The sequence below is a fragment of the Lathyrus oleraceus genome, chromosome 6 (assembly GCF_024323335.1).
Source record: "Lathyrus oleraceus cultivar Zhongwan6 chromosome 6, CAAS_Psat_ZW6_1.0, whole genome shotgun sequence".
Lineage (NCBI taxonomy): Eukaryota > Viridiplantae > Streptophyta > Magnoliopsida > Fabales > Fabaceae > Lathyrus > Lathyrus oleraceus.
Window position 1 is genome coordinate 375285499 of NC_066584.1, and position 22452 is coordinate 375307950.

At 35.6% G+C, this 22452-nt stretch overlaps 3 protein-coding genes across 3 annotated transcripts; 2 read left to right on the forward strand and 1 right to left on the reverse strand.

Moving 5' to 3' along the window:
* Positions 1-489: 489 nt before the first annotated feature.
* On the forward strand, positions 490-4292 carry LOC127097187 (receptor-like protein kinase). The gene is made up of 2 exons (XM_051035696.1): positions 490-3693; positions 3807-4292. The coding sequence occupies exons 1-2, from the start codon at positions 732-734 to the stop codon at positions 4121-4123; spliced, it is 3279 nt and encodes a 1092-aa protein (XP_050891653.1). The 5' UTR covers positions 490-731; the 3' UTR covers positions 4124-4292.
* Positions 4293-8102: 3810 nt separating this feature from the next.
* On the forward strand, positions 8103-10618 carry LOC127093358 (uncharacterized). Its single transcript, XM_051032278.1, has one exon. It carries the CDS (start codon positions 8272-8274, stop codon positions 9709-9711), a length of 1440 nt encoding a protein of 479 aa, XP_050888235.1. The 5' UTR covers positions 8103-8271; the 3' UTR covers positions 9712-10618.
* Positions 10619-12255: 1637 nt separating this feature from the next.
* On the reverse strand, positions 12256-13753 carry LOC127093083 (nudix hydrolase 26, chloroplastic). The gene is made up of 6 exons (XM_051031983.1): positions 13521-13753; positions 13397-13447; positions 13198-13290; positions 12886-12980; positions 12674-12788; positions 12256-12557 (listed from the first exon to the last, which is right to left on the reverse strand). Exons 1-6 carry the CDS (start codon positions 13707-13709, stop codon positions 12492-12494), a joined length of 609 nt encoding a protein of 202 aa, XP_050887940.1. The 5' UTR covers positions 13710-13753; the 3' UTR covers positions 12256-12491.
* Between the last annotated feature and the right edge of the window lie 8699 nt (positions 13754-22452).

Here is a 22452-nt window from a genome sequence, read left to right on the forward strand (position 1 = left end):
ATATTATTTTGCATAAAACAAACACCGCATTAATATATTTTACATAAACCACATAATTCTAATATTTTTTAACTCTTCTGTAGAGATAATAAAAGTTCATATTCTATATAATAAAGAACTAGTGTTAAATGTTATAATCAACACAATAACGGTCCAACCTCAGTCCAATTCCGATCAAACCTTAAAATCCTATATCTATGTTTATATCGATTCAATATCCAATCCAATTTTGATTACCTGATTTTTTCTCTCGTACGAAAGAGAGACATCTTGTTAAAAAATTTCCTGCTCCCTAATTCCAAGATACTAGTTTCTGAATTAATGCACATAAAATATTAAAATTCTACTTGAAAATGAGATGTTTGCATGAAATCTTATTTAATTATTTTTTTGCCAAAATGGTGGGCAAGTTGCATAGAATAGCTTAACTTTTTCTTTATAAGATTAAACTTATACCAAGTGGGCACTCAACTACACATTAAACTATTCTTCACTTTGAATTTCAACAACCAACTTTTAAATCTGGTCATTGCTCACAATTGCATGCATGCCACTATATATATACACACATCAACACCATTGTTTCATCATTTTAACCTTCTACTATTTTTCTCTTACTTCATTTCCACTCTCCATAATAGATTCTCAGATAAGTGCTTTTTTTTTTTCTCTTCAAACTTTGTCATTTTAGCATTCAAAGTTTTTTTTTGTGCCTTCTTTCTGTTCTTTCTATGGAGTATCACCTTTTGTTGATTCTTTGCTTTTCTACATTATTATATGTTACTTCTGCTGCATTGAATTTTGAGGGTTTATCTCTATTATCACTCTTGAGCCACTTTACTGTTGTGCCTGCTAACATAAGCTCCACATGGAATTCCTCTCATTCCACTCCATGTTTATGGAATGGAGTTCAGTGTAATCATGACCTAAATGTAATATCTATAAACCTAAGTAATTATTCACTTTTTGGTCAATTAGGACCTGAAATTGGAAATTTAGTTCACCTTGAAACCCTAGATGTGTCAATCAATGATCTCTCTGGAGAAATTCCACCACAGTTAAGCAATTGTAGTATGCTTCAGTACATTGATCTTTCTGTAAACAACTTCGGTGGTGAAATTCCACCGGAGTTGAGCAATTGTAGTATGCTTCAGTACATGGATATTTCTGTAAACAACTTCAGTGGTGAAATTCCTCAATCCTTGTTTGATATAAATCAATTGCAAGATTTGTATCTCAATAATAACAGTTTAAGTGGTTCGATCCCGGCTAGTATTGGAAACCTTACTAACCTTTACTCGTTCAATTTTGAGAGTAATCAGTTGTCAGGGGAAATTCCTGAATCCATTGGAAATTGTAGTCAATTGAGTTTCATAGTTTTGGATTCTAATAAATTGGAGGGAGTTATTCCTGAGAGTCTAAACAATCTAAAAGAACTTTCTTATTTAAGTGTCAATTTTAATAACCTTGAAGGTACCATTCAATTAGGGTTGAGAAATTGCAAAAATCTAAAATATTTGAGTCTTTCATACAATAATCTTAGTGGTGCTATACCATCGAGTTTAGGGAATTGCAGTGGTCTAGTAGAGTTCTTTGCTGCAAAGAATCAGTTACATGGTAACATACCATCAAGCTTTGGTCTGCTTCACAATCTTTCTAAGCTAGTAATTCCGGTGAATCTTTTGTCTGGGAATATACCGCCACAAATTGGTAATTGCAAGTCATTGGAAAGGTTACATTTGTATACCAATCGACTAGATGGAGAAATTCCTAGTGAATTGGGAAAATTGAGTAAGTTACGCGATCTTCGATTGTATGAAAACCTTCTGGTGGGGGAAATTCCAGTTAGCATATGGAAAATTCAAAGCCTTGAGCATGTTCTTTTGTATAATAATAGTCTCTCGGGGGAGCTACCTTTAGAGATGACTGAGCTCAAAAATCTCAAGAACATATCATTGTTTTACAACCGATTCTCTGGAGTTATACCTCAAACCTTAGGAATTAATAGCAGTTTGGTGCAGTTGGATTTTGTGTTTAACATGTTCAATGGTACGCTTCCACCAAATCTTTGTTTTGGGAAGCGATTAGCGAGGCTTAATATGGCTGGCAATCAATTTATTGGAAGGATACCTTCTGATGTAGGAAGGTGTACAAGTCTCAGAAGGGTGAGACTCGGAGGTAACTATTTTACGGGTCCTCTTCCTGATTTTGAAACGAATTCGAGTATCGGTTACATGGATATCAGCAACAACAATATCAACGGAACAATTCCATCAAGCTTGAGTAACTGCACAAATCTGTCTCTTTTAGATCTGTCCATGAACAGGTTAACGGGTTCTGTACCTTTAGAGCTTGGAAACCTTGTGAATCTCCAGAGTTTGTATCTTTCTTACAATAACTTAGAAGGTCCTTTGCCACCTCAACTGTCAAAGTGTACCAAAATGAGTAGTTTTGATGTGGGATTCAATCTCCTTAATGGTTCGTTTCCATCGAGTTTCCAGAGCTGGACAACATTAACCATTTTAATTCTCAGAGAGAATCGTTTTAGTGGGGGAATCCCAGCTTTCTTGTCGGAATTTGAAAATCTTGTTGAGTTAAAACTTGGTGGAAATAATTTTGGTGGAAATATTCCTATATCAATTGGAAAATTGCAGAATTTGCGGTATGATTTAAACCTAAGTGCTAATGGACTAGTAGGCAAGCTTCCTACAGAGATTGGAAATCTGAAGAGTCTGCTAAAACTGGATCTATCTTGGAACAATTTGACAGGAAGCGTACAACTTTTCGACGAGCTCAGTTCGTTATCCGAATTAAACATTTCATACAATTCTTTTGAAGGCTCTGTATCACAAAAACTGATGAAGTTATCGAATTCTGCTCAATCATTTTTGGGAAATCCGGGCCTGTGTGTTAGCCTTTCGTTATCCAATGCTTTGAATTTCGCAAGAAGCAGCAATTTAAGGTTATGTAATGTCGACGACACAAAATCAAAAAAGCTCAGTAAAGTTGCAATTGTAGTGATAGCATTTGGATCCTTGATACTTGCTGTACTCTTGTTAGGACTAATTTATATATTTCTAATCAGAAGGTCTAAGCAGGAAGCCATCATCGCCGAGGAAAATGATTCTTCAAACCTTCTCAAGAAAGTGATGGAAGCTACACAGAATCTAAATGATGAGTATATTATAGGCAGAGGAGCTGCAGGTGTTGTTTACAAAGCTGTAATTAGTGCAGACAAAATTTTGGCAGTGAAGAAGCTTGTCTTCGGTGAGGATGAACGAAAACGCATAAGCATGTTAAGAGAAGTTGAAACACTTTCAAAGGTTAGGCATAGAAATTTGGTGAGACTTGAACATGTTTGGTTGAGAGAGAATTATGGTCTAATCTCATACAAATACATGCCAAATGGAAGCCTTTATGACGCTTTGCACGAGAAGAATCCGTCGCAGTCCTTAAAATGGAACGTAAGGAATAAGATAGCTGTTGGAATTGCTCAGGGATTGGTTTATCTTCATTTTGACTGTGATCCTGTCATAGTTCATAGAGACATCAAAACAAGCAATATACTTTTAGATTCTGAAATGGAGCCTCATGTTACTGATTTCGGTCTTGCTAAGATTTTGCACCGATCTTCTAGTTCTACCTCATCACAGTCAATAAATGTTTCTGGCACACTTGGTTATATTGCACCAGGTAATAACTCTTCTACAGCAGTATCAGTAAGATAATTGCACCTTTTTATTTGCATTTTTTTTATGTTTATACTTATTATATGGACTAACATGGTTAAATATTGTTATGTGCAGAGAATGCTTATACAAGAGCAAAGGGTAAGGAATCTGATGTATACAGTTATGGTGTGGTTTTGCTTGAGTTGATATCAAGAAAAAAGGCAATAGATCCATCATTTATGGAAGGAATGGATATAGTTACTTGGGTGAGATCTTTGTGGGAAGAAGCAGGAGTTGTTGATGAAATTGTTGATACAGAACTTGCCAATGAAATTTCAAATTCTAATGATGTGATGAAGGAAGTAACCAAAGTGCTTTTGGTGGCTTTGAGATGTACAGAAAGTGATCCACGTAGGAGACCTACAATGAGAGATGTTATCAAGAATTTGTAGATGATGCAAGCACAAAATATAGAGTTTGATGTGAACAAAATATATAGTTTTCTTAAGGCTTATACAGCTCATGATGTGTTATTCTATCTGTATATAATACTAGATTAAACCCAATAGATATTGTGTTCAAATTTGTTTAGTTATTGAAATTTCATAGTTATACATTTTTTATTTAATAAATAAAATTAGTGTGAATGAGAGGAAAGTGTGAATGAGGTGGAGGGGGAAAGAGTAAATGGTTTCAAAAAAAATTAAAAAATTAGGATTTATTTTAATGCATAAGACATGACAACTAACGAGACAAAGTTAACACGTATTAACTCACATAATTTTACAAAAGTAACATTTTAGCTAACATGTATTAACATTAAACTTTCACATAACCTTAAACTTTCACATAAGCACCAATTTTAGGAGTGTCAATATTGTTTATAAATCATCTTTGATATTGATTTTCAAACAACAGAAAACTTATAGTCTCTTAGTCGAGATTAAGAGGTTAAAAAGTCATAACCCTCGAGTATGACGTAAGTTTGACCCCTATTTGGCGCGTAAATGTTCTAACCTTAAATTCACAACAATGTGTTTTTGAAATACTGTTTATTTTGGACTTAGTGTGAGTACTACAATTTTGTCTATCTAAAAAATAGTGAAACAAAATCTTTTATTTAATGATTTAGATTTGGTGTTGTAAGACAATATTTCTATGAAATGTGATGTGTACTTTTGAGTGAAAAAAATTGTAAAAATTAATAGCAAAACTAAAATTTGAACAATATAGTGGATGAACTCATCATTTTCATTAATGATCAATTAGTACAAGTGGTGCTTTTATAGAAGCATGGGCTAGAAGAGATTAGTTTACAACTATCATAATAGAAAAACAACTCACTAACTACCTTGTAAAGCTTCAAATTAACTAACCAAGATGACTTGTTCATCAAGTCATCTTTCATGGAAGACAAGATTGGCAACTATGTGCATAGCACTTTGACTATCACAGTAAAGAGCAAATTGTCGAACACATGCTTGACCAATATCTTTCAGCATGAGAATGAGCCATTGCAATTCCCTGATACCTGTTGCAAGAGCTTTGTATTCAGTTACAATCGATGAACATGAGACATTTTTTTGCTTCTTAAATTTTTAGGAAATTAGAGAATGATCAAGAAAAAAAGAAAAAGCCTGAGATAGATCTGCGAGTATCCAAGCAGCCACCCCAGCTAACATCACTAAATCCCTGTAACTGCATACCAGAGTTTCAAGGGAATAATAGACCATAACCAAGTGCATTCTTCAAGTATCTCAATACTCTCATGGCAACCTTGTGATGATTTTTAGTAGGAGAAGACATGTATTGACTGAGTTGTTGAGTATGATGTATTATGTCAGGCCTAGTAATGGTGAGGTATATCAGCTGACCAACAAGCCTTTTATAGGCTGCAACATCAGTTAAAGGAGGACTATCATCAATACTGAGTTTGATGGTTGGATCTAGTGGAGTACTGACAGGCTTACAATTGCTTGTGCCTGAAGTTTCAAGCAGCTCCAAGCCGTACTTTCTTTGGCAAATGGAGACTCTTCTTGTAGATTGTGCTTCCTTTAGGCCTAGGAAGAATTTTAGTTCCCCTAAGTTTTTAATGCAGAAGGCTGAGTTCAAAGCTTCTTTGAGAGAATTGAATTCTGTCAAGTTTGGGTCAGCTAGTAATATGTCATATACATATACTAGTAGAGCCAAAAATGTGTCAGTAGTAGATTTGATGAATAGAGTATGATCAACCTGACCTTGAGTAAATCCATGTTGCAGGAGAAAAAATGTAAGTTTGTCAGACCATTGTCAGCTGGCTTGTTTCAAGCCATATAGGGATTTTCGGAGTCTGCATATTTGACCTTTTAAACAAATAACACACTACTTCCAAGCCCCTTTAAAAATATGAAGAAAAAAAAGAGGAAAGTAATGTGTCTCTAAAAATCTCCCTCTCCCTTTTGTTCATAGTGCACAACAACCACAACAGTCAAAAGAGATGGCTCCTCCCTGGTGGTGAAAAACAAATGATGTTGCGATGAGGTTGACGTGAGGGTGGTGAGCTAAAGGCTTTGTGTGTCGTGTGGGTTTTTTTTTGACGGGTCACTGTGGGGGTTTCAGTGTTTGAACGATTGGTTGTGTTGTTGACTGAGAAGTGAGCCGCGTGTGGGAGCAGTTGACATTTTATCATTTAATAAATTGGTTCCCTAACTTTGTGGTTTCATTTTAGGGATTGTATGTGAGTGTTCAGATTGTTAGTATTTGTAGGGTATTGTAGTATAATGTAATATTGTTTGATTGATGTCTAGGATTTTATCTGTGGTCCCTTATATCTAGACTGAATCACAATCCCAAATGCAACCAACCACAAGACTTTAAGCAAGTTTATCACCAAGAAGAAGCAAAACCAAAATTCACAATCCCAAACACAACCAACCAGAAGACTTCAAACAAGGTTATCACCAAGAAGAGGCACTTCAGCATTTCAGGGACCAACTGCAGCATTTCAACCACCAAGAAGAGCCACACCTAATTTGCCCATGAAAAGAAAAAACAATTAGGATGTTCTTTGTTATATTTTGATAAATTAAGATTGTGTATTTTGGATGGTGTTTTTGTATTTAGGATGCTATGTTGCTGACTTAGAAATATGTATTTTGGATGGTCATTATGTATTTTGGATGACTACTATGTATTTTCGTTGACTACTTTATATATTTTATTTGGTTTAATGAAGGATTTTAAGGCCTTATGATATTCTGTGCAATTTTCAGGTCCAATATTTTTACAGTTAAGTGAGTTGTTCACATTTAATTTTAAGGTCTACTAGATTATAACACACATGTCCTTGATGTTTCATTCAGTGTAACAAACATATCCTTTAAGTCTTCTTTAGTGTGACAAATATGTCCTTACTACAACATAAATTTGGACACAATCTAACAGCTACATAATTTAAAAGTGTTTACATCAATATAAAATTGAACACAGACTAATCATCAACATTGAAGAAGGTCATTACTGCATAACATTAACAACATGTCTTACAATACTAACTTCAACATTAACCATAATCACCACTTATTGAACAAATACATATCAACACTACAAAAATAATAAGTAAAAACATTATGACAAAGACTATCATCTTCATCATCTTTAACATGTTCTTCATCATCTCCTTAGTGCAATTGTCATCTCCACGATCTTCTTATCATCTCCATGGATCTTATTAATGACTCATTTTAAGTGTGTTGATTTCTACATCATTTTCCTCACATTTTGAATATCTTGGAGATTGAGATTGTTGTATTTCTAGTTGCACTTCATCATTGTACTCTTTTTCAACCCACCCAAAATAATTTCTGCGAATTTATAAAAGACACAGAAGAATATAACAATAAATGGACCACAAAGTATCTGCAGCCCCAAAAGAGTTTTCCAAAATTTTGTCATTTCTTCCTAACTGTTTGTACTTTTCCTTCACTAGGTTTTCACATAAGTTGCCCTTGAAATGACGGATTGACAGTTCTGACTTTGTGAATTTGACTTATTGGTACTGTATGAATCCATTGACGGAGAAAGGAGGAGATGAATTCGATGGGAGAAGATAAATATAAAACTAGAGATTTGATCTAGTTTTTTTCTTAAACAAAGAACAAAGTGATTTTTGGTAATTATTTAAAAATAAAAAAATATATATCATGTCATCACCCTAACATCCACCTCACATACGCTTAATGCCACTCGCATATTTTTGGAACAAAATTTTAGAAAAGAGTAATGGTATAGACATTAGCTAAGTTAAAAATTAATTTGTTGGAGAAAAAAATTAAATTAAATAACCAACTTATTATACTAAAATAATTTAAAAAACATCTCATGTAATTTTGTCTTTAATTAATTAAAAGATAAACCTAAATTTCTAAAGGATTCCTCAAATTTCCCCCTTTTTAAAAATTTCCCTAGATGTGTTAAAAAATGAAACGAAACAAAATTAAAACAAATTCAGTGTGGATCGATCATCTGAATTACGACAATCAGGTCTCTCTCTCTCTTCTCAACATGGTGTCATTTCATTTTTACAATTTTCTGCCAATAGTTTGATCCCTACATTCATATCATGAATTCCGCTGAATCAAACCCCCGCCATGTTCCGCCCAATCCAACAACCCAACCCTTCCTATCAAAATTCAAAAAATTCACATTTCAAACCCTCCCCTTATTGATTCTATTTACAGCAATCGCATTAGGTTTCACAAAATCAAACTACTATAAACTTCATTACTTGAAATACTCTCTCAAATCACAAACCCTTTTTCATTCACTCTTTTCACCCCCAAAACATGTTTCTACACCCTCCCATTGTGTTCTATGGATGGCTCCTTTCCTTTCAGGTGGTGGGTATAGCTCGGAAAGTTGGTCTTACATTTTATCTCTTCATAGTCACATAAAAATGCGTTCTTTTAAGTTAGCAATTGAGCACCATGGTGATCTTGAATCTTGGGATTTTTGGGACGGTTTGCCACAGGATATGAAGAGTTTGGCAACTGAGTTGTACCAAACAAAGTGTAATATGAATGAGACCATTGTGATTTGTCATAGTGAGCCTGGTGCTTGGTATCCTCCGTTGTTTCAAACCGTGCCATGTCCACCGTCTCTTTACCATGATTTTAAGTCTGTGATTGGTAGGACTATGTTTGAGACTGATAGAGTGAATGATGAACATGTTGAGCGTTGTAATAGAATGGATTATGTTTGGGTTCCTACAGAGTTTCATAAGTCTACATTTATTGAAAGTGGGGTTATTCCTTCCAAGGTGGTGAAGATTGTTCAACCTATTGATGTGAAGTTCTTTGATCCTGTCAAGTATGAGCCGTTGGATCTTGATTCTACGGCGGAATGGATTTTAGGTTCTGGAGAGAGTAAGGGTTTTGTGTTTCTAAGTATCTTCAAGTGGGAGTATAGGAAAGGGTGGGATGTGTTGTTAAAATCATATTTGAAGGAGTTTTCGAAAGATGATAGTGTTGCTTTATACTTGTTGACAAATCCTTATCATACCGACAGTGATTTTGGGAACAAAATATTGGATTTTGTTGAAAATTCTGATTTTGAAGAACCGGATTGTGGTTGGGCTTCAGTTTATGTTATTGATACACACATTGCACAAAGTGACTTGCCTAGGGTTTACAGGGCGGCGGATGCTTTCGTTCTTCCTTCAAGAGGGGAAGGATGGGGAAGACCTCTGGTGGAAGCCATGTCAATGTCGTTGCCTGTGATTGCTACGAATTGGTCGGGACCGACTGAGTTTTTGACAGAGGATAATAGCTATCCACTGCCAGTAGATAGAATGAGTGAAGTAATGGAAGGTCCATTCGAGGGACATCTTTGGGCTGAACCTTCTGAACATAAACTCCAGTTTCTTATGAGGCAGGTGGTGGATAATCCGGCTGAGGCTAAAGCCATAGGTAGGAAGGCAAGAGAGGACATGATAAGACAGTTCTCGCCTGAGATTGTGGCAGAAATTGTTGCAGACCACATCCAAAACATATTAGGGAGGTAAGAAGTAATGAGTTTCTGGTTGTGTTCTGTTCACTGCTATTTTGCTCCAATTCCAGACCTGTTTTATGATTCACTCTTAAGGAGATTGAGCTAGTAAGTGGGACATACTGTAGACTTCTCAGGAATTCATTGATCTTTTGTAAACTGGTTAGAGTACACCCTAGTACTCTCCTTTGAATACAAAGTTGATTATCAAAAAAAAAAAAAACTTTAGCACTGGAAAGTGTTTTATTTTATTTATGAGAGCTTTTATTGAAAAGGACATATATGTTCTTGCCGCGGAATGTATCAATCATTTTGGAACAGTATGTGGCTATTTGAAAGGGATTGTGATCAGATAAATGGCATCATTTTTGTTTACTATTTTGATCAACTTGAAATAAAAGTATAATTCCTTGATCCTTCCATATGGGATTATCCGGTTTAATGAAGTGTAATGGCAGTGAAACACAAGGACTAAAACAACAACAAAAATAGAATAATAGTAAATTAAATGAATAAAAGATTACAAATTGTCACATGATAATTGATGTATCATGTATGATACAACCTTCCTAGTTAATGATTGTGTGGACAGTATTTGGCAATGGTGACACAATTTTCCATCAATACCAATCTCTGTCCTGTCTAGAGGATTGAAATTGATTCAAAGAACCGTCTGCTATATGTAGCCACTTCTCTAAAAACCATCGGGTAATACGCCTAACTTGTCAGTATAACTAAATGTAGGAATATCTTATGAGATTAGGAATGTAGTGATTTAATCTTAGTTTGCAGCGTAGCTTTGTGATTTGAGTCTGTATTTATTGTGAATGTATCTCAGTTGATGTAGATTAAATTGCAAACTGATTGTAACATTGGGGACTAGCCTCCAAATGGGGATTTACTATTTGAATGTCTGTTTCATACTGTCGTAGTTGAATATGATAACTTTGTGACTGACTGATTGACAGACTAGTTGTTCTTGTAGAGGGCGTTAAGATGTGTTTTTGAATCATGTTTTCTGACCCTTTACTCAGTAAAAGATTGCAGCCCTGAGGTTATTATGGTGGAGCCATCGTTAATAGCTTCTAAATGTAATATTCATAGATAGATGTATGATTTCTTAGTAAGCAAGCATTGGACTGGGTTGTCGATGCATGCATGCTCATAGAAAGTAGGGATCTAGTTTGACTGTAGCCACGCAATGTTGTAGTCCTGCAGACATCTGATTTACAACAATAACCACCAAGCCTTAGTTACTAGGGATTACCCAATGCAAGGAAATTTCATGGGCGATTGTTGATGAATGATAATACATTAATGTTGTTGGTAGAATGAATATGAACGGTAACAAGTTGATCAAGAATGAATAATGGGCTTATGAAGTGATTTAAAGATTCCTAATGAAGTTCAATCTATGACGTCCAGAAGGTCTAGTATAAATCAATTTATTGTGCAGAATCTTTAATATATGAGCCACTAAAGAAACACAAAATTTCTGAACTAAAGTATCTCTGCATTAAGTTCTAGATTCTTCAAAGCGATATCGGTGACAGCAAAATGACATTTGAAATCAGCAAATGAAAAAGGATTTGAATGGTTGAACCTTGAAATGGGTAAAGATAGATACTATGCTTGAGAACAAACATCTTTTCTAAATTTTCTAATGCAGAAAACAGATGCATATTTTCCAAGTCCCAGTGTTATTCCTAAATTTTCTTTAAAACTGTAACCATACTTGAACAGAAAACCGATGGTGAAGGAGAAGTATAGCAGTGTTGTAGCAAACTCTGTTAAAGTTGAAGAGTTAGTGTAGCTGTCGAAAATATGTTAGGTTGTTAGTATATTGAATTGGGTCATCTCGTGTAGTGATTGAATCTCTGATAATCCTTATAAGAGGAAATAAGTGGTGTGGTTGAAATTCAATTATAAACATTATTTCTTAATATGTAAATGAATCAAGAATTCAGGATTTTAAACTACTTTGAATTGTTCTTCTCCATTCACAGTTTTTTTTCTTATCTTTGTTGGTTTCTTGCTAATAAAGAAATCAAATAACTGTAGTGCATATTGACCGGCAAAGTTTGGTACCAACTTGCATCTTGAAATTTAGATTTGGGGCATCTGCCTAGTTCTTTTCTAGCAGATGTCGTAGGTGTGCATAGTGTTAGAATTTAATTTCTGTTTTACTGTCTTTTATTATCAATTGATAAACAAAGGAAAGATTGTGAAGCAATCCCCTATACACTATTTTTGTTTTCATAAACTCCTGTTGGTATTGTTTGAACTTACAAAGACTTATTTTGAAGAAAAGTACTTTAGCGTTTGCCTGGGAACCTTGGAGTTAAAGAAAGATATAACTAGCTAGAAAAGAGTGTGAATAAATAAAAAATTACTTTAGTTTTAAAGTGGAAAAACTCAGAGACTGAACAAACATAAACTGCACATGAGAAAGTTTTCAGCACCCTGTAAATTAACTTCTCCAAAGACATCTGTAAAAAAAAAGTCTCCTGTAAAAAATGATCAAAATTTTGAGTCCCCAAAGAGACATGGGATTTGTAGGTTAATCATAAAAAATTTGCTCTCATACACTTTGTGATATGTAATAATCATGTATCATATTTGAAAACAAAATTAACAAACTCATATAAATACAGTAAATATCCCCATTCTCTGTGGCCAATAGAATATCTGTCTCAGTAGTTATCTGTGAATGTGGTACATTATTTTAAAGCAACCCGCATAATTATCCACGACAACTCTCACTTGGAAGCCATAACATTTTCAACAGATATGAGATTATTGGAGATGTGGAGCAAATGCAGCAAGTACTTCCTTGTAGACAGGCTTCTTGAAATCCACTGCCTGCACAGAGAAGATAAGCCAAGTCACGTATTTTATGTTCTAAGCAGCACCAACTCTTAATTGATTTCATGCAGGTATTAAAAATGCTGACATAAACCATTATCACATATACTCACAAGATCAATTACTTGCTCCCCTGATATCCATGACCATTCCCCAAACTCAGGTTTCTCAGTACCATCACCCAAAAGATTGATTTCTTGATCTTGTCCAGTGAACTTAAAAAGAAACCTGCATATATCAGATTGTAAGAACAACTATTCAGCATAATAGAGCAATAATACCCTTTCACATCATATAATTTGGTTGAGCATATTCAAATTACTACCATTTTTGTGCCTGTCCCTTCCAATCAGTTCCCCACTGAATATTTAATCTCTCCCTGACTTTTGGTGGGAAGTCATAAGTTAACCAGAAAGGTGCCTACAACAAAAGCCACCAAAAGAAAAATCTTTATCTGGGTTTTGTAGCTATGAAGCACGAACACCAGAAACACGACACCAACATTGATCCATATCTTTTCAGAGGTGTCGGTGCTACAGAGTTTTGTACTAGTGAATGGATTAATTGACATTAATAGATCAAACTATGATGATATATAGGTGTAACAGAACAAGAAATTAAAATTAAAAATTTGAACCTCTGCAATTACTTCTGCTGAACTAACTCCAGTCTCTTCTCTTAGTTCCCTAATTGCAGCATTTCTAGGATCCTCACCTTCATCAATACCACCCTAGATGATGTCACATTACAAGATTAAAAATTTATATCAATCATTCACTTTACCAAATAACACATTGCAAGAAGAAAAATCCACAATTTCATCCATTTATTTCTACCTGGGGCATTTGCCATGAATTGGGAATATCCAGCCTTGAAGCCGCGAAAACCTACATAGCAGAAACAGTTATATTTATTCATGTTAAGCTTTGGTAGAGAGCGAGGGAGAGAGAAAGATTGAACCTTTTTGTGGCTATTGATGAGACAGATTCCAACGTTTCTGCGGTATCCTTCGGGAGGAGCTTCCATCGTTGATGAAGAAGAACACGAGAGTGCAGAAAGGGGTAGAGAGGGGAATTTGACGTTTTGGGGAGGGTATTTCGGGAAAAAAATATGGTTGACAGGAGAATAAGCGAATCGGCATAAAGCCATTATTACAGCAAAGGAAAGAAGGCACTGTCCGGCCAAACGTGAAAAACAAAGCCTTTTGATATGGGCTTAAGTTTCTGCTCTTTCAAAATCTACTTTTGAGTTTTGCTTTTTACCCCTGCATTTTTTCTAATATGCCCCACTTTGTATGTATCTTTTGCATAATGAAGATTTGGTCTAACTAGGAAAAAAATAAAACTACATTGAAATTAAGGGTCTATTTGGCTAGTGGTTAAAGAGGAGGTGAAGGAATTTAACGGAGATAGGAAGATTTCAGTGTTAATCATCATGTACTCTACCTATATATTTTGTTTTATCTTGTTTCCATGATGTCACATGGAGGTCTACATACTCTCTAACTTGAACTTTTCAAAAAGTTAGAATTCTAATTAGTACTCTAATTGAAAATTTCTAACATGGAGTATTTGCTAAGGTAACAGGAACTACCGATACTTAGTTGATCTTAAGAGGAAGATGGTCTTCTTCAAGGTTAGGGTAATACACTAAGTCTAAGTTTTTAGTGGACATTGAAGTGTTATGAAATATTGAAACATGTTTTGAGCTGGTCAAAAGTCTAAATCGTTAAAGTCTAAATTGATGACAATTCAATCTACGTGACCAAATGTATAAAAGCAACTTCATATGAAATGCAACATACATTTTTTTATATCCACTTTTCACTACATTAATCTTAAACTGATTTCGGTGTTGGAGTGCTAATTTTGCAGGTCCACCCCCCGTGTCGCTGTATTGGAGATCAACATCATTGATCCCTAACTTTGCACCATCATATTACATCCAACTTTGGTTTCGCAATGGAATAATGATGCCGTCTGTGAGAAATGACTCATAATTCTCACGAAAAATCCATGAAATGATCGTCCTAGATTCAAACTCAAATATGTACCAGAACCACCGAAGAATGAAGGTAATTACCTCTAAGATCTTCCAAAAGGTTCTCAATGAACCTTTCAATCTCACATCACCTCAGTTATCTGTCGATAACACGATCTTTATTGTGACGACTTGTTAGCCTGAGATTTCTATTTGAAAAGTCAATTAAATACTACATTGGAAAAATGTTAAGTGTTAGCATTAATTTACACTAGTCAACAGGAATGAATACATCGAATAGAACGTTTCAACTAGCATCTTAAACCATGGTTTAGTAGAATCTCAATAGCATGTCTTGAGACATGGTTTGAAGGAGTCTCAGGACAAATCTAATAGATCTCTCAACATCATATCGAAGTCGAAACGTTTGACGGGATGCAAAGACTTAGAATATTTTGTAAACCAAATACTTTAGAGGGGTCTTAAGTTGCATGTTCTTGAAGACGTGTCTATTTTCTAGGAATAAATTGTCGAAGACGGTTATCTTTAGTTTAATATATATAGCAGATTCATATGTTGTAATCGATGTCACAAAATTCATATATTTTCTCTATACAACTGGAGTACCCAAGTGAAAATGCAAAACAGTTTGTGAGTAACATGTGAGTATAGATCCCTTTTTCTTTATTGTATTTATGTTTCCTTAATTGAAACACTTTACTACTAAGCTAAGCTCTTGTTGCTGAATATTTATGCAAGGAACAACTTTTAACCTATATTCTTGATTAAGTTATATTGTTAGATTATTCGAGCGTTGTAACTCCGTTTTGGATGCAGACGGATGCATTAGAAAGATAATGTAAAATGTTATTATTCTTGTACCATGTTATAGTATATTATGTACCTTACAAATGTTATGAATTATATTATGATGAATGTTAAACAAAGTTGTTGTGTTGAATGTGAAATAACATGTTTTAAAACCTTATGAAGATGAGTGAGGAAACCTAAGAAAATAACTTGATTAATAACTTAGAAAGATAATTTAGGTTATGAAAATGGGTATACGATGATGCTTGGACGCAACGGTACCTAGGTGTGTATCAATCGTGGACAAGTATTCACCTGATAAACGAATTAATATGCTTTGTATGGAACATGTGTGATTTTATGTAATGAGAATGGATCATGTTATGATTCCATGAGAGTTGATATGATATCATGAGAATTTGTTTGATATTTTGGTGAGGAACATTTGTTCCAAAAGTCCTATTTTAGTGAGGAGCGTTGCTCTGAAAGTCCCATTTGTTGTTGAGACCTAATCACGTATTCGGAATTAGTTATGATTGTATATATACCACTTCAAAGGCTTAGGTAGAGCGGTAAGTGGGGATTTGGCACCAATGATTCATGTCTCAATTGAGTTTGAGCCCTAACCATGGCGGACATGGGAGAAATGTGAACACCTAAGTGGGTTAGAGGCTCATACGGTGAAAGATACCCTAAGTGGGTTAGAGGCCCATACGGGTGACGGTCGCTTGAACTAGGGATTAAGCCTCATAGAGGACCTGATATCCACTGTGAAAGTCAAATCATACGAGCATACATGAATCAATCCTGGCTTAGATGTAAGTCCGTTCGAGGACTGATGTTTCGTGAATCTGAATAGTGATTTATTGAGTTATGTGAACTCAAGTGACATGCTTCCATACATTGCAATCATCCCTTAGTTGCTCAAGTCTAAGTAACAAGGTGCAAGTGATGCACAAGTAATGGGAGTTGAATACTTGAATTAGGATCGATTAGAAACCCTATAGAGCTGAGTGGACCCATATGATATGAGAATTCACTGAGATTATCATCTCACCCCAATATTTTTGTTGCTTTTCAGGTGTTGTTTGCAGGTTATATTATACAAGAGGATTTATACATTGATGTTTCAGGGAGGCTTTTATTGTCGAAGAATGTTGGTTGACAAGACCAACACAAGGAGTTCTTTTTCAATAAGAGGGTAGTCCCTCAGAAAACTCAAAGACCTAAGACATATGTCCATCCTACCAATATCCCTTATAGGGAGTGGGTTGGACCTGTAGGAGGGTTAACTGATGATGAGGGAAAGTGGAAGTTGATAGAAGTAGGTGCAGGATCCTCGCACCTCAACAACTCTCATACATCCAAGAAATACTCACATATTTCTAAGAACTACATGGGTGAAAATCCCATGACTCGAACCCAACGGATGAACCATCAGAGAAATAAAGAATGCCATTGAATAAGGGAGCACAAGTAAGAATAGTCGTGTTCAAGTTATAGTTGATGGACATGCGATAAGAAAGCCTGTCAAGCAGGGGTTGTTTCCCCCACTGCCACTAGTGATGGAAGAAGAACCAAAGATCTTTGTCGATGAAGACAAATAGATGGCGAGCAATGATTTTGTATCAGGGTCGGAGGATGATTTAGATATTATATGCAATATGATATTCGTGTTGCCATTAGAATATGATACAATTACAGAAGTAACTGAATATGAGGGTGGGTTAGTTGAAGAATTGACTACTCATTTATGTTACTAAGTCATGCACGATGGCTCTGTTAATGAAGACAAAGTCATATTCGAAATACCCGACATTTCCATGCAACAACATTTAAAGTCTTTATATATAAGGGCTAAAATGGAGGTTGTCAGGGTAAATAAGGTTCTCGTAGACTATGGAGCATGTTTCAATGTTATGTCACATTCCTTACTTAGGAAGATTGGAAAATATAATACGGATTTAAAATCCAATAACATGGTATTGTCAAATTATGAGGGGGAGACCAACATACCCTTAGGAGTTATTTAAGTTGACGTGGTTGTAGGAACCACCACTCGACCTACCTTATTGTTATGATTCCAACTAAGGAAAATTACAATTTGCTATTAGGTCGAGAATGGATACATGGAGTATGATATGTGCCTTCTTCCATTCACCAGAGAATTACAATATGGAAGCCCGACAGGATCATGGAGCATATAAAAGCTAACAAAAGTTTCTTTCAGGCGAAGGTAAATCATACTGATAGAAGAAATTTTGACTGACAGTTGACGAATATTTTGCCATGTACTCCAGCAGGGTCAGGTTTCGACTTCAAATGGGTTGACGTATACTACCCGATAGAGTTGAACCCTATGCATGACTTTATATGGGAATATGAGACCATTGGATGATACAATATATGGTATGGATCAGACGAAGATGATATATGAGTCGAGCACTTTGGCTCGAATTTCGGCATATGCGGCTGAAAATAAGTTAATAGTGGTTTCAGAAGTAAAGTCACAATAAATGATGACTGTTCAAGCCACTATGTTTGATGTTTATAAGAAATTTGGCCAGAACGGCTAAGAAACAACTTCATAAAGTCGTATGCTCGATTGTATATATGATGACGAGCCTTTAGGATTTGAGAAAGACCTATTAGCCTCTACCAAAAGGATGCGAGCTCAAGATCCTTTGGAAGAGATAGATTTAGGAGGTGCGATGACTAAGAGGCCAACTTACATAAGTTTCAGACTCGACCTAAGCCTGAAACAAAAGTAATGGAGATGTTGAAAGAGTTCAAAGACTACTTTGGATGAGATTACCACGAGATGCCGAAACTTAGTCGAGATTTGGTGGAGTTGAAACTACCAATAAAGCTTGACAATAGGCCTATAAGTCATTCCCCAAGGAGATTTGCGCTCGAGGTCATGTCAAAGATCAAGGCCAAAATTGAAAGACTGCTCAAGAAATGGTTCATAAGACCTGCTAGATACGTTGAATGGCTAGCCAATATTGTTCTAGTGATTAAAAATATGGCACTCTCAAAGTCTGTATTGACTTTAGAGATATGAACGTCACCACTCTAAAAGACGAATACCCAATGTCAGTGGCAAAAATACTAGTCGATTTGGAAGTTGGTTTTGAGTATTCAAGTCTCTTATATGGTTATTTTGGTTATATCCAAATTTTTAGTGTAGAGGAAGACGTGGCTAAAATGGAGTTTCGATGCCCTGAGGCCTTAGGCACATACGAGTGGCGATGATGCCCTTTGGCCTAAAAAATGTTGGCGTAACCTACCATTGGGTAATGAAATCTATGTTTCATGAATTTATCAAAACATTTATGCAGGTTCATATAGATGACATAATCATCAAATCCTCATTAGAAAGTGATCACTTAAACCACCTTCGACAGTCCTTTGAAAGAATGAGGAAATATGGACTGAAGATGAATCCATTAAAGTGTGTTTTTTGTGTCAATGCAGATGATTTTTTGGGCTTCGTAGTCCAAAAGAAAGGCATTGAGATAAATCTGAATAAGACGAAGGCCATACTCAACACAGATCCTCTGACAAATAAAAAGCAACTTCATTCTGTACTTGGAAAAATAAACTTTATGAGAAGATTCATATAGAATCTAAGTGGCAAGATGAGGTATTCTCGTCGTTGCTGCATTTGAAGAATGAGTAAGGCTTTAGATGAGAACCATAACATCAAAGGGGATCACCACCAATTCAACCTATAATCTCAATCGATCACGTTCGACTTCACACCTCACCATGGTATGCCCTTGTGTCTTGCTTACCATTAACATCTATGTCGAAAATCAAAGGTAACAAATACATACATATTTTGTCATATTATCAAGTTTAAACTTTAACAATATGACTTCCTCTTCCAAATTTGCAATGGTTAAGCCAAACTTCTCCTTTCCATGAGTATAACACTTATGATATTCTTTTGTTCCTCTTGTCTCAAGCAAGATTCCTTTCATTCAATGAGCAATTCTCTAAAAGTTTCAGCTAGTTCTTCTACTGAGGTATCTTCCTCATTAGACTCACTGCAAGAGTCATATTTTCCAGTGGAATCCATCACCTTATTAACTATTTATTCTTCACTCTCATCATCATATTTTGACCAAGCTATCACATCTCGAAAAACACGATCCTTCACGAGGCGCTCACACGCTCGCGGAAAAGATGTTCGAACAGAGTCGCCACCGAAATTTATTTATTCCAAAACAGAAAAGGAAAAATATCGATAAAACCCACAAAAAAGAAAATGGTCGTCGCAACCAAATTCGGGTTTGGAAGTCGATTATGCAATGGGAAGGTATTAGCACCCCTCACATCCATTATACTCAACGGGAACCACTTAGTTAGATTTGCGATAGAGTGTTAGCTAATGTTAAATGTTATATTCTACTTACTGAGCGAGAAAAAGAAAGGAAGAAAAAAAAGACTTAGGGTATTTTAATATTAATGTGCCTGACAAAATTTCACAATCCCGCTCCTACGTATCTTCAGGTGCTATGAAGAACTCAAGGCATACGTAGTTCTACCAAAAGAGAACTACTGGATAGATTGCCTTTAAAGAGAGTGATGCTTGGATCATATTTGAGCGGTTAAACCTTTACTTGTTGCTCACTCTTGGAGGATGAAGTATTTGTTTGCTTCGCGTCAAAACGGATAAAGCTTACTCTTTTTTGGAAATGTTTTCGGGCTCACGCAAGGGCGGAAAATAAGTTTGATTGGTTGAGTGTTTTGTTATATGACGATTACTCGAATGGTCGAGTAAGGCTACTCGTATCCAAGTACTCGAGGAGAGGAATAGAAGGCTCTAGACCATATCCCTTTTCATCCTTAATTGTGAAAAGATTTAAATAAGTTTAATGTATTTTGGACGGGCGACAAATACTCGAATGTCTGAGCAAGGCTACTCGTATCTGTAAGATCCCAATTTTGACCCTAAGATCCCTCATGTTATCTCATCATATGCATTGAGATCACACCTTGGCATCCTCCTCACCCCTCATTCATTGAGTTTGCACTGGGAGAGGTCACCAAGCACTTTAGATTGTATCATGCTTTGTTTTTCTATTTTTACTAACCAAAATACCAAAATATATGTTATTGTATAATTTAACTTTTTTGTAGGTAGTGTACATGCTCACCTATGCTCTATCAAGCTCATATCTAGGGTTTGGGACCCTCAATGCAAGGAGCTCAATCAAGAATTGGTTTACTTTGGCTCTAAGTATCATATATGAATCCCCATTATCTTCACATGTCATTTTGATCAATAAATCATCAAGAGTTTGGAGTTTGTTTGCCTTGGAAACCCTAATTCATCTGGGTATCTTGTGTGGCTTCTTCAACAATTGATCAAATATTTCAAGGGATACTTCAAATTACATCATCTTATGTATATATTATCCTACATGAGTCACAAAAGTCAAGAGAATGTCAAGCTAGCAAGTTGGTTCATGGTGGTTGACCAGAGAAAGTCAACTAGTCAAAACTAGGGTTCCCTAGACCCTATCTCCTACAATTTTTGTCATATGAAAATTATTCTAAGAGAAATGTTACCCTAAATGACATTCCAAACAACTTTCATGTTGAGGGCTAGAGCTAGTTTTGCTTGGAAAGTCATTTTTTATGGTGAAATATTATAGGTCATTTTGTCTAAATCCTAGTTTGGAGGTCAACTTCCCAAGGCCATAACTTGCTCAATTTTTATGATATGAAAAATCCATTAAATTCCATGATTAATTTCAATATGTCTACTTCAACTTCTATGTTTGGAGGAAGTGCAAATTCAACTTTCAAATGCATGTGCCAAGAGGAAACATTATAGGTCATTTTGGGCCAATACCATTGAACAAGTGATTTTCCTTAACTTCTAAAATGCATAAATCCCTCATGCCAAATCCAAATGGGGTCAAATTTGTGACCAAATTTAAGAGGTTTGAAATAGATACAACTTTGATGAAGTAACTTTTCTCATTTGAAGTCCATAGAAAAAGTTATTTAAGGTGGAAAAAGTGAACATTTGACTTGGGACTTAGAAAATTTTCAAATATGCTTGATTTCCCAAACTTCCACCTCAAAATTCATCATGATCCAATATTCAAATGAAAAAGTGTTCAAATTAAAAGTTGTTCCCCTTGATCTAACCTTTCTAAAACATCCAAGATCATCTCATTTGGATTAAAATTAAGGGACTTGTGCATGGGTGTAAATTAAGGTATCATTTGGATAATTTCAAGTTCCACTTTTCATATACATTTGCATGAGCTTCTAACATGATTTCAGCATGAAGTACATTGGATTATGGATCAAAGTACATCATTTCATGGGCCTAATGCATGCCCATGCATCCATGCAAGGGAGAATTTAAAATTTTTCCAAATTTGGAAGTGTGCAAATATCATTCACATTGGCTATAAATAGAACCCTTGATGATCAGAATTGGGATCCCTCTTGCCCAAGCTTCGACCCTCTCCTCCCCCAAAACCCATTGAAAGGATAATCTTGAAGGTTTTTTGAGAAATCGAGTTTCAATTCTCCTTCTGTTTTAGGATTGAAACTCCAAGAGTCCAAGCTTTCTAACCATTCAAATCATCTTCTGCAAGCTTCTAGAGTCAAGCCAAGCTAAATTGGAAGCCAGATCAAGCAATTCTGAAGCTCCTCGAAGGTGGGATTTCAGCAACTTCTTCTCTTCGATTCTATCTCATTTCTCCACTATTCTTGTTGATTTTTGGTTTGCTGAAGTCCTACCAATGTAGGCAACAAGATTGAGTTGCTTTGAGGTCAAATCGAAGCAACTCAGTTCATGATCCTCAAAATTCAACTCCTTGTATCTTTTCATATACTTGGAATTGGACAAAATTAAGGCCAGATTAGAGCTCCTGGGCATTTTCTCTTTAAATCCATGTCTTGCTTTTTCATTTTGGTGATGGTTAAAGGTGGACCAGTCTGATGAGGTCCATCGGAGAAGAAGACCGGAGCTCTGGCTCCGGCGATGTGTTGGCAAGCATCTCAACCATAAGATCCATTTAAATTGTTTTAATCTTGAGCGTTACTTTTGATTACCACGCGTGCGTCTCAG

Bases quoted from the DNA above. Each gene is read 5' to 3' on its own strand.
- LOC127097187 (XM_051035696.1), top strand. From the start codon at position 732: ATGGAGTATCACCTTTTGTTGATTCTTTGCTTTTCTACATTATTATAT. The intron at 3,694-3,806 runs GTAATAACTCTT...TGTTATGTGCAG, and splicing joins ACTTGGTTATATTGCACCAG to AGAATGCTTATACAAGAGCA.
- LOC127093358 (XM_051032278.1), top strand. From the start codon at position 8,272: ATGAATTCCGCTGAATCAAACCCCCGCCATGTTCCGCCCAATCCAACA.
- LOC127093083 (XM_051031983.1), bottom strand. From the start codon at position 13,709: ATGGCTTTATGCCGATTCGCTTATTCTCCTGTCAACCATATTTTTTTC. The intron at 12,981-13,197 runs GTTCAAATTTTT...CTTTTGTTGTAG, and splicing joins CAGCAGAAGTAATTGCAGAG to GCACCTTTCTGGTTAACTTA. The intron at 12,789-12,885 runs GTAGTAATTTGA...TGATATATGCAG, and splicing joins AAGGGACAGGCACAAAAATG to GTTTCTTTTTAAGTTCACTG.